Source organism: Cyprinodon tularosa, unplaced genomic scaffold, assembly GCF_016077235.1.
Source record: "Cyprinodon tularosa strain WSP-4 unplaced genomic scaffold, ASM1607723v1 ctg25, whole genome shotgun sequence".
Classification (NCBI taxonomy): Eukaryota; Metazoa; Chordata; class Actinopteri; order Cyprinodontiformes; family Cyprinodontidae; genus Cyprinodon; species Cyprinodon tularosa.
The window spans coordinates 1,324,102-1,341,071 of record NW_024038928.1 but is presented as its reverse complement, the minus strand read 5'-3'; the positions used below and the strand labels follow the sequence as shown (position 1 = coordinate 1,341,071).

Sequence of the window (16,970 nt, the reverse complement as noted above, 5' to 3'; positions counted from 1 at the left end):
CAGTTGCCGCAGATTTGTCGGCTGCACATCCATGATGCGAATCTCCCGTTCCACCACATCCCAAAGATGCTCTATTGGATTGAGATCTGGTGACTGTGGAGGCCATTTGAGTACAGTGAACTCATTGTCATGTTCAAGAAACCAGTCTGAGATGATTCCAGCTTTATGACATGGCACATTATCCTGCTGAAAGTAGCCATCAGAAGTTGGGTACATTGTGGTCATAAAGGGATGGACATGGTCAGCAACAATACTCAGGTAGGCTATGGCATTGCAATGATGCTCAATTGGTACCAAGGGGCCCAAAGAGTGCCAAGAAAATATTCCCCACACCATGACACCACCACCACCAGCCTGAACCGTTGATACAAGGCAGGATGGATCCATGCTTTCATGTTGTAGACGCCAAATTCTGACCCTACCATCCGAATGTCGCAGCAGAAATCGAGACTCATCAGACCAGGCAACGTTTTTCCAATCTTTTATTGTCCAATTTCGATGAGCTTGTGCAAATTGTAGCCTCAGTTTCCTGTTCTTAGCTGAAAGGAGTGGCACCCGGTGTGGTCTTCTGCTGCTGTAGCCCATCTGCCTCAAAGTTCAATGTACTGTGCGTTCAGAGATGCTCTTCTGCCCACCTTGGTTGTAACGGGTGGTTATTTGAGTCCCTGTTGCCCTTCTATCAGCTCGAACCAGTCTGGCCATTCTCCTCTGACCTCTGGCATCAACAAGGCATTTCCGCCCACAGAACTGCCGCTCACTGGATGTTTTTTTCTTTTTCGGACCATTCTCTGTAAACCCTAGAGATGGTTGCGCGTGAAAATCCCAGTAGATCAGCAGTTTCTGAAATACTCAGACCAGCCCTTCTGGCACCAACAATCATGCCACGTTCAAAGTCACTCAAATCACCTTTCTTCCCCATACTGATGCTCGGTTTGAACTGCAGGAGATTGTCTTGACCATGTCTACATGCCTAAATGCACTGAGTTGCCGCCATGTGATTGGCTGCTTAGAACTTAAGTGTTAACGAGCAGTTGGACAGGTGTACCTAATAAAGTGGCCGGTGAGTTTATATCTCTTCTGAGGAAGATGGGCTATGGTTTTCTTTATATAAACAAAAAAAGTATAAAATGTATTTTGAGAAAGAAAAAAACAATAGAGAAATCTCTCACGTATCATGAAGGCCTGGGATGAATTGAATTGCTGGTGTATTTCCAGCACATTGCTCTGTGGTTAGGCAATGATTTCTGTGATGTAATCACTGCTCCGTCCTCCATGTTGTTCTGCTGCTTGTCCACACTAGACAAAATGCTACATTAGACTTGAACAGTGCTGCCACCTACTGCTCAACATCTAGAACTGGACATGGGTCCACTGTTTCCATGGTGAGAAAAGTATGAGTTAGAGGAAAGAGCTGATCCATAAGATACTTTTCTCCTCCCAGTTCTCTACAATAACAGACAGGGAAGATGTAAGGAACCCAGTGATAGGGTAACAGTCAAGCTCCAGCCTTGAAAAGAGGATAAGAATAATAATTAATATATGCATATTTATTTTTGATGTATTCAGGAGCAGTGACCATTGCGGAGGAGAAGAAGGTGTGCATTGGATCTGAAAAGTTCCTCAGGATGTGTGATTCCAATGAGGTGAGCAGATGTGATGCAGGTTTAAGGATCTGATTGGAAAAGCTGCAGAAATCCAACCTTGCTCTGATTTGATGTTACAGCTGGACTTGACCTTCCATCTGTTTGTGTGTGCACTGGCGGGAGCAGGAGCCGCTGTCATCGCCATGGTAAGCAAGTTTTTACTCAAACCGGATTAAAGTTCAAACTTAAATGAGTTTTGAAGGACCAACGTTTCCAAAGGTTATTTCACTTTGCCTTGCACTAAGGACATACCACAGTGTGGATCGATACACTAGAGTAGACATGAAATCCTCATAACATATTAAAAAACACTTTAAAAATACTTCAAACGTTTTAGGCGGGCTGCATGGAGGAGTAGGTAGTCCCATTGTTGCCTCTTTACCAAGAAGGTTGACTTTCATATTCCATCTTATGACCCTTTTGCAAAGGCATTACTGTGGTTCTGGTCATCTTAGGGTTATCAGGTACTGGGTCAGTAGGGCAGCAGGCTCAGAAAAAACTCCCAAAATTCCCTCTCCCCAGTTACCTCCAGCTTTGCAGAGGGAAAGCTGAAACGCAACCAGGCCAGTCAAAGAGACCTAGGCTGTTTATCAATTCACTTTAACGCGACTACGGACTCATGCCCTCGCCAAATATGTTCTTGAGAAGAACACAGAAAAGTATGGACTCAGGGAGAACGGGAGCACGGAGCATAAATCTGGGTCAATTGAAACAAAAGCGTACTTGTGACGTCACCACACGCTCGGATCATCTGAGCTGCATTTCACCTCTTGTTATTAATAGTCTCTAGACTATAATAAATTCTAACTTTTTTTATTTAGTAGGGGAATAATAATAACCACAGTCAGGTAAACAGAAATCAGCCAGAAATAGCCAGCGGTCCTTCACACGACTATGCCGAGAGAGGGCTGCAGCAGACCGGCTGCTGCAGACGGGCTGCGGTTAGCCCTGGCTGCTGTTGGTTGCTGCGGTTCTCTCAACTTAAGTTTAATCACGCAATAAATCGGTAAACGGCCATATAGTGATGCTTAAAAGTGTAATGTTCTCGCCTCAAATTATCTTAAAACATACTTTTATAGAACATAGACAACAGAAAATAGAATTTTAACTTAATTTAACTTAGTATCAATCTCAAGAACAGAAGTCTGCTCTGATGCATACTCGCTAAATAGGGAGGACATCCGGGGACTTTGTCCATTTTCGGTCTGCTGTTCTTTTGAATTGGAACAGTATAGGGCTAAGGCTGATGACGTTTAACGAGCACATGAGAATGCACAAGTAAACATATTGAGAAATGGCAATACTCCCTCCATCTTGTCTAGTGCAGTCCTCTGGGCTCTGCATTAAACACCTCCCAAGAGAGGCATCCATGGAGCATCAGAAAAAGATGGCCAAGCCACCTCAGCTAAGTCCTCTGACTGAGGAGAAGAAGCAAATCTTCCACAAGCCTCTTCTGGATGACAGACATCCTCACACCATCTCTAAGGCTAGGCATATACTGGCTGATATTTCTAATCATACTCAGCTTAAGCTCAAACTGTACAATCAAACCATGGGGTTTAAAAGTTAAGAGCTCACAATGTGTGTTCTTTTACTGTATGGCCCAACGCAATCTAACTGCTCACACTCTACGTCCATAAACCACATGCTGGACTCAGGGCTGAAAGATGCCACTGGTCTGACTTCTCAATCTGTAAGAAGAAGAAGAAGAACTCCATTGTTTGCACATGCACTGTGTGTGAAGTTCTGGAAAATCATTTCATAGGCGCTCGTAGATCTGCAGGATTTCTCCAGGAACACCTTACGAGTGCCAACTGAATTTAAAACATGTTTGATTTTCTCCTCACCTTACGATTCCTGATCGGGAGGTGGTCAGGAGAGACCGATCGCCGCTCAATACTCCCTGTATACTACAAGACACGGACGCACGATGAGGATGAAACTTGGCCTGATCAGAAAAATTCTCTCACAAATCAGCTCAAAAAAGCTGAAAGGATGCACAGCCTGAATTGGGACACACCCCTGCTAAAATAAGCTTCTTCTTTTAGTGGCTAAAACGTCCTGGGCACCTTCCTTATAAGATTTAATTGGCACATCCCACTGGAAGGAGACTATGCCTGTACTGTAGGCCTGTCTACGTGGCATTTAAAAGGCTCAATCTAAGACATCCTATTCCTCATAAACACTTGTTTCCTCAGAGTGAGGTTAGAACTTATCATTGGGGAGTAAAGTGGGTAGGATTTATGGGCTTTCCAGTTTTTTTCCCTTTAATAATCTGGATCTCCTTTTACTCTTCCCTCACTGCCCTCAGGTCCACTTCCTGATGGCTTTGTCTGCTAACTGGGGCTACCTGAAAGACGCCAGCAGGATGCAGAAGTACGAAGACATAAAGTCGAAGGAGGAGCAGGAGCTGCACGACATCCACTCCACGCGCTCCAAAGAACGCCTCAATGCCTACACATAAATCCAGAGCTGCCCGAAAAAACACACACTTACCTGTCAGACACACACACACATCCATACACACAGAGACACACACAAACAGCTGCTGATACAAGCCTGAGGACAGCATAGATTCATCAGACACGAGGAAAAACACCACACTAATACAGACACGAGTAGGCAGAAATAAGACGATAAAGAAGAGATGAAAGCGCAGACACCATCGTCATCCTTGTGTCTACATCAGATCAGTGGCCCTGGTGCTTTTGTTTGTCCTGAGAGGAACCTTTAACTTGACCTTAAACTATGGAATCTGCTCTAGTTCTAATAAAAGTTCTCGTAATATTTTTCAATGCAAAGGTCCCCATTGTTTACAATAAAAAAATTGAGAAGACCTTGACTTGAACAAGGAAAAACCAGCATAACAAACAGAGACCAAAAACAGCAACCCAGAAAAACCCAAAGATAAGCAAAGCAGTGTTGAATTTGGGCCCTTAGTGGTGAAAGTTTGTGCATCTCTGCTGAAGCCAACAATCCCTGGCAGACACGAGAATGAGTTTGGTGTCTGTGAGATAATCAATTAATAGAAGCCCCCTTCCTTGAAGTGCAACACCCACACACAAACACAAACATACTCACACACACAATGAGACAAATAGATGTGACTGAATGGTCGGTGATGTGCAGGCAGTGTTGTTTCGGTGGTGTCATGCTGTGTTGTGTCCTTTCACCACACTATGATGGCCGGTGTAACAGAGAAATAAGGTTCCCTGAGGAAATTTGTGCCTCCTAGGTGCAGATGGGTTGCTTTGCCAACTTTTCCTCCCCTACCCTTCCTTCCCCAACTTCTGGTTCCCATAAGGTCCAGTTTAATGAGTTCCTCGTTAAATTCTTGAACCAGCAACATGATGAAATGACATTGATAAAATCCCCAGTCTAATCTTGTTTCATTTATTCTGTGCGGATCTACCAAGTAAACACTAATTAAAGTGATTTTAGAAACCTTCACTGAAGCTGGTCCCCCACCCCTAGCCCCAAACTCCCCTTTACCCCTGGATTGTATAAACTTGTCATTTGTCCCCAGAGACAGCACATCTTAGCAGCACAAAGTCTTTTTGTCCTGTTCCCATCCATTTATTTTCGTCATGATTTTTTTTCTCACTTTTTTTTGGAGAAAGTTTTGATTATTTATGTGTAATTTTAGCACTGAGGGTATTTAAGAGGGAGGTCAGGGGTCAGCTGGGAATCGGGTTTATGTCACATGTTCATGTAACGAGTCTGTATTTCAGTAGTTCTGCACAAACACACATGCAAACGCGCACACACAGACACACACACACACAGCACAGCTCCATTGTGTTGTCACGATTTCTTCTGTTCTCAACCAGCCCGAATGTGACCAAATGTTCTCTGTAAGTTAGAAAACCACCGATATGAACAGTAAACATGTCAGCTGGAGACTAACAGAGTCAGAACTGAGACTTTGTAGTAATTTTTTTCAGGGGGACTTATGTCCTGGGATGGGATTTGGAGGAAACAGGAAGCAGAGAATAAATCAGGTGTTATGAGTTCATCGGCAGAAAAGGCAAGAATGAGCAACGTCCAGCGAATAAGCTACATGTTCAGGAAGGGTTTAGTTCTCTGGAGGGTTTTTTTTGTGGTTTTAGGACTTATTCGGTGTCTTACACAGCAATCTCCTCAGGTGCTTCAGAGCTGGAAGCTGTAATCAAGGGTGAACCAGCTGATTTACAAAGCTTTGTAAGAAAGACGCTTGAGATTTTGACTGTCAAATCAACTTCTCGCTTTTAAATTTCAGCAGATTTAACCAGAGGGCAGCTCAGTCTCTGTGAGATGCAGCGATTTTTCGTAGTTTTTTTTAAGCTCTTCAAAGGAGAATTTAGTTTTCTGTATTCGAGGCTGTTTTTGGGGTTTCTTTCCGTCAGGACAGGGATGAGTCTCTATCTGCCAGTAGAGATAACCAGAAGGGTTTCTGTTTGTCTTCAGAAAGAGCTTGAAGTAGAAGGTGACAACGTAAGTTAGATTTTAATAAAACAAACACACACACACACGTACACACAATACCATCACTCTGAGCCATACTTCTCTTTTACTTTTCACTGATTACATCTCACTATTTTATTATCAACTTTGAAACTTTTTAAATGTGAAACTATTTAATTAGAAAAACAATGTGTTATTTTTTTTTCTTTTTGCTCTTGTGTGGGCAGTAATAAGCACTGTTCCTGCATCTACTCTGTATAAAGATATACATATATGTGAGACAGTGGAGGCGAGCAGCCGAGAGGATGACCTACTGTCGGTTCCAGAGTCTGCAGGAGGCGGCTCAGTCCCAATGTCCTGAGCCTTGGCTCCCAGCGGGAAGCTTATATACACACATGTATGGGTGTGGCATGGAGTAATTAGAGTTCAATGATCTCAGGATCTGTTTATGTTTCCACAGCAGAGACCAAAAAAGGAAGAAAAAGCTTTGAGAACAAATTAGATGTCCATCAGTTTGATCCTGACATTTCTATTGACCAAACAGGGCCCAAGCTGATGAAAAACTCCATGCTGACACCCACAGTTTAGCTTTGAATTGGATTTGTGGTGTATATGTATCAAGTGAAATTGACCACTATTGTTGCAAGCAAAGAACATGTTTTATAAACGGAAATGAAAAAAATAAAATAAAAATGCAATCCAAAAATGAACCTTTGAGAGGATTTTTTAACCCCCGAAAAAAAAGGGTTTGAGGGTAACTTTTCTGCTTTCTCCGATTCGATTTTTTTTATCAAATTATCAAATATTTCCTTTAATTCTTTTTTTTTTATTTTTATTTTTTTTATTATTGTTATGTTTTTCAGATTGAGTTCCATGAAATGCATTCTTTTTAACCGCATTTGACAGATCACATTCGCTTCACTAACGGGGGCGGGCTTTCCTCTGGAGAGAGGAGAGAGGATGCATTTCTATTGGTCTGTATGGATGTAAGCAACATTTTTACTGGTCAAGAGTGAATGTTTTCACTTGAAGTAAAGGGAAGGTTATCTGAGAAACATACTTTAAAGGAATGCAGTTTGTAAAAGTAAATCTGAAAAGGAGATATTTAAAAAAAATAACATTCTGAAAAAGTAAAAATAAAATATTATTAATTTGTTATTCCAAAAAGTTTAATTTCTGGAAACAATTTTTTTTAAATAGTTTCCAGAAATGAAACTTTTTTAAAATATACATTTACAAATTGTGTTTTTCTTTTTAAATTTCCATTTACAAAATTAGTTCTTTGCTTGCAAGAATAATGGAGCATAATTCACTCCATACATTTGCAGCCGGATGTTGCAGAAGAAGGAGAAAAAAAACGAGGCGTTGCAGAATGAGGGAGACCCCTGCAGACTCGAGTCCCGTTCAGGTGAATCTCGGCTGCGAGCGGTCAGTATTTTTAAGGGTCTAGTTTTACAGTAACAGTATTCTATCATTTCATTGCCTGACAATGGATGTCTTGTCAGTGTTTTTAACCTCAGATAAAAGAAAAAATAGTTTTTTGTGCACTTATTGACCATTGTGAGCTCTCTCTCTCTCTCCCTCTCTCGCTCTTTCTCTCTCCCTCTCTCTCGCTCTCTCTCTCTCCTATCCTTGATGTGTAAGTGCATTGAGCTCCCGGCGCCGGGGCCTGTGTATAGTCTTGCAGCATTGGTTATAACCTGAAGAATTACTGATGAAAACGAATGAATTCATAACAATGAAGATAATCTTATTCTACATAAAAAAGACAGTGAATCTAGTTGTTGTTTGTGGCATGGTTATGCATTCAATGGTCATAATTTTAAAGATTAAAATGAAAAAAAAAAACTTTTTTTTTTCCACTTGCGCTGTTCTGCTGTTTCTTGTTTTATTTCCACTTCTCAGTGTGCAGTATTGCAGTTCCTGTTGCTTATGGTGTTGCTAAGCTCGCTTGCTTGCTCAGTTGTTTACCACCAGAGCAATATATTGTAGCAGTTTGACTAAATTGAGACGTGAACAAGAAATCCATCCCCTTAAATTCCCAACATCCAAGTGCATGAATCTTTGATTGCAAGTCTTACGTGATATGATTATAGTGTTCTGTATTGTTTCTCCTAATAAAGCGGATTTGCAGATGTGGTGTAATGTATTGCTCTGGCCAGCCGTCATCATGTTTCCACCGCTGCTCACATCCTCCTCCTCCCCTTCTTCCTTCTCTTCAAGCCTTCGGGCAGCACTCAGCACTGCAGACCCGCTCCAGATGATCTGAAAGTGGTTCCTGTTTGATTTGCAGCCTTAATTTGCTTCAGATTAAACAACTGAGGTTATCCATCACAAGTACAGGCTCGGTAGCTTAGCAACAAGCAGTGCACTGCACAGACGTCCGTCTGCACCAGCAGAAACGTAACTCCTAGGGCTCCGAATCGATCGAACACCCCTCACAGATTGGATCAGTGTTTTCAGAACTATGGTCGTCTATTTCCCTCTATAGCCTGATGCATCTGCTGACGTCTTTGGGGTGAGGCTGTGAGCAGCTCGTCTTCCATTCCCTTCCAGTCACCTGCGTCCTCTGTGTCTACCTGCAGACTGCGGCTGAACATGGACCCATCATTCCAGGATCCTGATCTTGTTCAGGATTCACAAACTCTCCATGTCAGCAGAAGAAAGCATGTATTATGATAAAATCCTGATACCAGCCCTCTGTGAGGAAAATCTGAGCTTATTCTCACAGGGCAGATGTTCAGCTCTTCTCCATCAAGAGCAGATTTGAAGGTCTGAGATCTTCAAAGTTCATGCATCATGTCAGGTTCGACATTCTGGATGTGAGACTTCTCTTTTTTTTTTTGCTCTCCATCACCCTTACGTCCTTGTTACATCTCTCTGGTTGCTTAGTAGCAAGCTTCATCTGGTTCACTCCATCTCTGTACATATCTGTTCCAGCAGCTCAGGCAGACAGTGGCTTTTTTATTTGTAAAGACATAAACTTGCTTGCATATATAAATAAATTGAATTCAGACACTTGTGTACTTGTTAAAAAGGGAACAATCTGACTTTGTGTTTTCATTTCACTTTCAACACAAACCTATATAGCATTTCACAGAATTGGATACACAGTATGTATGCAAATATTGTATGGCTTTACATCTCATACGATGTAAAGCCATCACCCCACCAGTGTCATGTGACGTGTTAGTGTTACAAAGACTCGACCCTCATATTGGTACCAACACACGCCATGGTGGGTGTTGGCCGTGGTCGCCATTATGAGATCTATCTTAATAGTGCTGACTGTAAGGAAGAAGATAGGAAGCAGGATGCTTTTTAACGCCATTAGCATTGGGACCTCCTGGTGTTTCTAGATAGGAGCTATGCATATGGTTTCCCACAAGCCTTTGTGTGACAGTGTCAGGGTTGGTTGTGGTTTGGAGGACCCAAATGCAGAGGCAGAGAGGCTGAGGTGAATACTTGTAGTTTTAATGAAAAAAGGTTGACAAAGGCAGTCCAAAAATCCAACTAAAATGTAACAGACCAGAACCATGGAGACATCAAGGGAAAACACGTAGAAGGAGCCAGGGAGAGATGAGGGGAGACGATTGCAGCGATGACAGGACCAGAAACAAACAAAGAACCAACAAAGAGTGAGAGCAGAGGGAGAGCATAAATAGCTGACAGAGACAAAGGGAGGGCTAACTAGCTGACAAGCAGCAGGTGTGAGGAGACAACGAGGGAGCCAAGGGGAAAGGAACATACACACACACACACACAAGAGGGCAACAGAGGACAACATGAGAACTAACATAAATCTAGAAATACAACAAAATATGAATTAAACCAATACAACTAGAAAACAAGAAGCAAAGTAAAGCATAACATAACCAAAACCATGGCAGACAGACTGTGTAGACATAGCCCACCTCACAGAGCTTAAATTATTTCATGACATTTATTGTGTGAGACACATGCTAATGAAAAAATCTTCTTCAGTGAAAGTTTGACTTGTTGCATAGTTCTTCTCTGGACGGCTAAAGTCCCAACTTGACCAGGGTCATTTATCTGCATGTCCACCACGTAATTACTTCCATAAGTCTGGCGGCTGTCTGGATTCAGCACACGGTCTGGGTCTCCATTCCTATCCTGGATTTTTTTGCTGTTGACTGCAGGTAGGAGCAAAAATTACAGATATTCATATTGAGTCCAGGTCTCAGGTGAACAGGGAACAGGTGTGAAAGAATTGGTGAAATTGCTCTCACGGGTCAGTGGGAATTCATCATTCAATCTTAAAGCAAAGAATTATGAGCATCTGAAAAAAAATCATTAGCTATAACTAATACATTTGCTGTGATTTAATGAATTTAGTGTTAAACAGTAAAAAAATTCAAATTCAAATTTCCGTCGCCATCACTGAGTCTAGGTCCGGCCATTTTTGCCCAGATATAGTAACATCTCACTCCTGACATCTTCTGGCTGTGACTTCATGGTTTGGTAAGCCTAGCGCCATTCTCCCCGCTTTACAAGCAAAATCAATGGGAACTACTAGACAAATCTGCAATCAAAAACAATGAATAAAGATTTCGAAAGGACTTCACCATTGAAATTCATGAGAGTTCTAGTTAAAGGGACAATGCCCACGTGCATGGCAGTTGGATGTTGCAATACATTGGGTAAAAGTGAAAAAAAAAAAAAAAATTCACCTTTCCTATTCCTGATCCTCCACGGACGGGTTCATCGTTGGATTGCCAGGTTGAAGAGGGAGGACTTGCCATCGAACTTCTGGCCAGAGAAAAAACACGTAATGTAGCCAACATTTTGAAGAAGAATGTTTTCAAGATGACTTGGATAATAGCGCACTGTGACAAACACCAGATACAGCACTGGGACTTGCTCAACAGCACAGTAACGTTGCAAAACTGGTAGGTGGCAGTAGTGTTCTTTGACAAACATGGATGCCTCCAGTAAAGCACATTCAAATGAAAATTACACTTAATTAAAAAACACTTATGATTTATTGAAAAATATGTTAGTAGTTATTTCTGTTAGGTAAAGAAAGAGAGTTCTCATGATTGTGAAGACGAAATCAAAATAATAAATAAATTTCCACTGATGTGGATATTAAAGTTGATCTACCCATCTATCTATAATGGAGACCTGATTTCAGTCAAGCATAAGTACGGGAGCATCAGAGGTACCAGCGGTCGGGAGCTGCAGATCACTGAGGCAAATATGAACCAAAGTATATTGAAGAGAAAAGTCTTCTACCTTCAGAAACTTCACTGTTTGTATTTCAAGATTATGACACTGGAGAACAACCCATCATCTTGGGAAAGAAAATAAAGGTAAAGTGTTGGACTAGCCAAGCATGTCTTAAGAGCTAAGCCCTATTGGACATTTGAAGGACGTCTTGAATCGCCACAAGCGTCAAACACCATCCCCCTCAGACGGGTTGTAGCAAATCTGAAATTTTGCCCTACTGGAGTAGTACTCCATGCTGTTTGACAATTAAAAGTTCTTCGATTCCTTGATGGAGGACTGAAATAGGATCCCAGAGGTAGCCATTAAAGCTGTAGTAAACTCCAAGCACATCAGTCCAGAAACAGAGCTAAAAATGAAAAAAGGTGTTGCCCTTTAAGTACACCTTTGATATTTTTTACAGTTGTCTACTTACTCTTATGGTAATAGAGAAACATTAATGACTGAGTGTTGACTTGTTTGGGGGGGCCTGCAATTTACAATTATCTGTCTTATCTTCAGTATTGTTTAGTTAAAAGGTAAAATAAAATATTTGCAAAATGGCGCCATATTCCCTTTTCCCTAAAAATAGCTACTGTATGTAAAGGAATCCAGCTGATTTCAGTGAGTACCTTTTTCAGACTGGGTCTAAACCTTAAAAATTTGGTAAGAAATAAAAAAAAAAATTGTAACACATCAGCCAGAAGAAGTGTGAACATTTATTTCAGGGTCTGTGTGGTGAAAACTATCATGATCAGTTGAAGCTCCTTGAAGCTCTACAGCCCGGCCCGGCTTCTGGTTGCTCATGACTGCCCCCTGCTGATAGGAGTTGATTTCCTCTCGTAATTCTCTTATATTCAGCTAGTATTTTAACACACACTGCTAAAAAAAAATAAAGGAACACTTTGAAAACACATCAGATCTCAATGGGGCACAAAATCATGCTGTTTATTTATACTGATATGGACTGGGTGATGAGTTAGGAACAAAAGGATGCCACATCATTTGATGGAAATTAAAATAATCAACCTACAGAGGGCTGATTTAAAAGACACCCCAAAAATTACAATGAAAAAATGATGCGGCAGGCTAGTCCATTTTGCTTAAATTTCATTGCAGCAATTCAAAATGGTTTTCAGTAATATGTATGGCCCCCACGTGCGTGTATGCATGCATGACAACGTCTGGACATGCTCCTAATGAGACAACGGATGGCGTCCCTGGGTATCTCCTCCCAGATTTTGACCAGGGCATGACTGAGCTCCTGGACAGTCTGAGGTGCAACCTGGCGGCGTCGGATGGATCGAAACATAATATCCCAGAGGTGTTCTATTGGATTTAGCTCAGGCGAGCGTGGTGGCCAATCAATTGCATCAATTCCTTCATCCTCCAGGAACTGCCTGCATACTCTCGCCACATGAGGCCGGGCATTGTCGTGCACCAGGAGGAACCCAGGACCCACTGCACCAGCATAGGGTCTGACAATGGGTGCAAGGATTTCATCCCAATACCTAATGGCAGTCAGGGTGCAGTTCTCTAGCCTGTATAGGTCTGTGCGTCCCTCCATGGATATGCCTCCCCAGACCATCACTGACCAACCACCAAACCGGTCATGCTGAACGATGTTACAGGCAGCATAACGTTCTTCACAGCTTCTCCAGACCCTTTCATGTCTGTCACATGTGCTCAGGATGAACCTGCTCTCATCTGTGAAAAGCACAGGGTGCCCGTGGTAGACTTGCCAATTCCGGTGTTCTGTGGCAAATGCCAATCGAGCTCCAAAAAAAACACAGAAAGGTTTGTAAGCAGCGACATCACAGAAGGTATCCTACCAGTCATCTCGGAAAGTAAACAACAAATGTAAGTAGTGACACAGAGGAATATCGCAGGAAATCATTAGAACAGTTATTAGTGTGTTTCTTTGAAATCTGGTACAGTACCGACCAGAGCCACAACAGAAGCCAAAGAGCATCAAAGAAAAGGTTTTAAAATTGTTGAGAGAATTTTGAAATTTAAAGGACGGTGCGTAAAAATCAAGTGTCACAAAGTCTAATAGCCTTACATTAAAAATGAAAGCATTGTTAAGGCTTAGAATGAGTAGTTTATACAGCGGGTGAAATAAGTTTGGAACACGCCACCATTTTTCTCAGTAAATATATTTCTAGGGGTGATACTGACATGACATTTTCACCAGCTGTCATCAACAGTCAATGCAAACCCCACATACCAAGAAAGCAATAATGTGGCACAGGGAAAAAGTATTCAACATGTGAAGAAAAGGAGGTACAAAAAGGCTTGGAAAGCCAAGACACCTCCCAAAATCTCTTATTAATTAGAAAGCAATCCTGCGCCTTTTCAGGGCAAATTATTATCAGCTGATTCAGTTCAAATTGATGGCCTATAAAAAAAGTGTCTCTGGTATCACACAAGAAAAATCTTATGATGGGTAGAAGTAAAGAGCCTTCTCATAATGATGGCATTGGTTACAGAAGGATTTCTAAACTTCTTAATGTTCAAGACACCACTGTGGGAGCCATCATTTCACCCTAAACCCCCCACGACCAGGTGCTCCTCGCAAGAATACTCAAAGAGGCGTGAAAAAAAATAATAAGAAGAGCCAAAGACCACTTGTGGAGAACTTCAGAAAGACAAATGCACCCAAGCGCCATGGCCTGTGTACACGCTCCACATGCTAGACTCCATTACTGAAGAAAAAGCATGTTGAAGCTCATTTAAAGTTTTGTACAATGTATTAATCCTATTTCAGTAAGTGTGTTAAATACTTTTTCACCCTGCCATTTAACTCTATTACAGCTAACTCAGTTTATGGACTTCTGTGGTTTTATTTCTTTGTATGTGTGGATTTCATGGATTGTTAACGACATCTGGTGAAAATGTCATGTCAGTTGCACCTCTAGAAATATGTTTACTGAGAAAAATGGTGCCTGTTCAATACCTATTTCACTCGCTGTATATTTATAAGCAGAGGGGAACAGTCAGGTGTAGAGACACTTCATGAAGGATGTAACTGCTGTTGGATGCAACATCTGCAGCGTTAAAGTTAGCCAGGGCTCCAGAACCAGCAAGGCAAAAAAACAACTATTAAGTAAATCAGCGCCACAAAAATAGTTTGTATTTATAGTCTTATGTGGACAATGCTTAAATTAAAGTCGTAAGGAAGCGACTGTTCCAACGATTGCAGTTCCCGTATTCGAGTGGTGCCTGACTTTACACAAATGAATAAAATCAATGAGATTGGTCGTTTATCAAGATGGTTCACAAGCTCTTTGGTTGTGGCCGGTGTCGCGAAAGCATCTTCCTAACGAGTTAGCAACTTAGTGCTAGTAGGTTCCCAATGGGAAATTCCGTTGGGACCAAGTAGCACTAAATTGGTGACTTAGAAACGACACTGTCAAGGAACGCTATGGACAGCGGAAACATGCAAGAGGAGGAGAGTTTAGTGTCTTACAGTAGTTCGTTGATGAGTCTTCTCCATCATACATTTTTTATTTAGAGAAGGAAAGGGGGGACGAAGATGTTGTGGAAGAGGACGCCAGGGCGGCAGAAGCTTGGTTTGGTGTAGAAGGCTTACAGCCGTACATGTTTGAGTCCTTTCCTAACCAGCTCTGTTCCTCACCCATGAACACTGGGATGGAACTCAATGGGAAAGGAAATTATACTTATTTCTGATTTCAACTGTTGCTTATAATAGTTGCGACATATGAAACAAGATGCTATGACCGAAAAAAATTTGACTGACAGATCACCTTTGATTGGTCGAATTTAGGTGTACAAGCTGCATAAGATAATGTTTATTAAAAAAAAAACAGATTTTAAGACTGGATTTTTTTTTATAGAAATTCATATCTTCAGGTAACACAGAGTACATGTCAGACTTAATAATATTACTTTAGCGATAGTTTCAAGGTGTTGCTTTATTGTATATCACGTACCGTGTCTTTTGGTTGTGCTGTTCTTTTTTTCATCTCGTTACAGGTGATGAAGCACACTGAAAATGTTTTGACATTGTCTCCTTCCTATCTCCTCTTCCTTTCATCTTTTGTCCTTTTTTTTCTTTTTCTTTTTACTTTTTCTTCTGTTTTTCTGCTCTACTTACATTGCAGTGTCCATATGAACTGTAAAACTCCCTGCATAATTATAATAAAGCAATTTATATGCATGAAACAAGTGGAGCAGTATGGCAATTGCCATACCGCTACACTTTTGAAAGTAAAATCTGTTGGGCTCCTTTTGGCATCAAGACAATTATTCTTATTGCCACCTTGCCAGAAAGGACACTGTTAAAAAAAATAAAAATAAATAAAATAAAAAAAGAAATTTTCTAACTTTTGGGACGATATAGTCTGATAAAGAGGATCCCATGTAAGTCCACATCTAGTTTTTAATTTCTGGCCATTATAAATTGGATATCGTACAATATCTTGTATCAGCCATTATATCAGATATAGTTTTTTTTTTTAAAGCATCCATTATCAATATTGGCCTTCAAAATCCCATATAGATTGGGGTCTAGTTCCAGGCAGCACTAAACCACTTCAGTTTAGAAAAGTGTCAGGACTTGGGGTTTTGTTTGTTTCTTTGCCGGTCAGGTTCTGTTCTGCAGCTTATCTTCCAGGCGGGCTGAGCACCCCTCCTCCCCCTGCTGCACCTCCTCACAGGTGCAACACATCAGGTATAATCAGCCTAGCAGGATAAAGAGGCTGAAAGTCAGTCACTCTTCACCTGAGTGAAGTCACTGGTAACAACAACCCACCTCTTTGTTTCTGAGTCAATCCTTAGATTTCCACCTGAGCATTTTCTGTCCTAACCCTCATTGTGCAACGAACCTCTTTAACAGATCTAATCATCCTGAGAGTACAGGTGCTGGTCATAAAATTAGAATATCATGAAAAAGTAGATTGATTTCAGTAATTCCATTTAAAAAGTGAAACTTGTATATTATATTCATACATTACATACAAACTCATATATTTCAGATGTTTATTTTGTTTAATTTTGATGATTACAAATGACAACAAATGAAAATCTCAAATTCATCATATCAGAAAATTAGAATATTGTGAAAAGGTTCAAAATTGATGGCCCCTGGTGCCACACTCTAATCAGCTAATTAACTCAAACCACCTGCAAAAGCCTTTAAATGGTCTTTCAGTCTAGTTCTATAGGCTACACAATCATGGGGAAGACTGCTGACTTGACAGTTGTCCAAAAGACGACCATCGACACCTTGCACAAGGAGGGCAAGACACAAAAGGTCATCGCTAAAGAGGCTGGCTGTTCACAGAGCTCAGTGTCCAAGCACATTAATAGAGAGGCGAAGGGAAGGAAAAGATGTGGTCGAAAAAAGTGTACAAGCAAGAGAGATAACCGCACCCTGGAGAGGATTGTGAAACAAAACCCATTCAAAAATGTGGGGGAGATTCACAAAGAGTGGACTGCAGCTGGAGTGAGTGCTTCAAGAACCACCACACACAGACGTATGAAAGACATGGGTTTCTGCTGTCGCATTCCTTGTGTCAAGCCACTCTTGAACCACAGACAGCGTCAGAAGCGTCTTGCCTGGGCTAAAGAGAAACAGGACTGGACTGCTGGTGAGTGGTCCAAAGTCATGTTCTCTGATGAAAGTAAATTTTGCAT

General features: G+C 41.3%; 1 protein-coding gene across 1 annotated transcript in view; it reads left to right on the top strand.

The window, feature by feature from the left end:
- The window catches only part of LOC119785507 (neuronal membrane glycoprotein M6-a-like), a 35,692-nt gene extending 29,549 nt beyond the window's left edge, over positions 1-6,143 (top strand). Inside the window, exons 5-7 of the mRNA XM_038288219.1 lie at positions 1,567-1,643; positions 1,724-1,789; positions 3,955-6,143. Of these exons, the coding sequence (XP_038144147.1) occupies positions 1,567-1,643; positions 1,724-1,789; positions 3,955-4,107 (296 nt within the window). The 3' untranslated portion in view covers positions 4,108-6,143. The remainder of the gene's footprint in view (positions 1-1,566; positions 1,644-1,723; positions 1,790-3,954) is intronic.
- Positions 6,144-16,970: the final 10,827 nt, after the last annotated feature.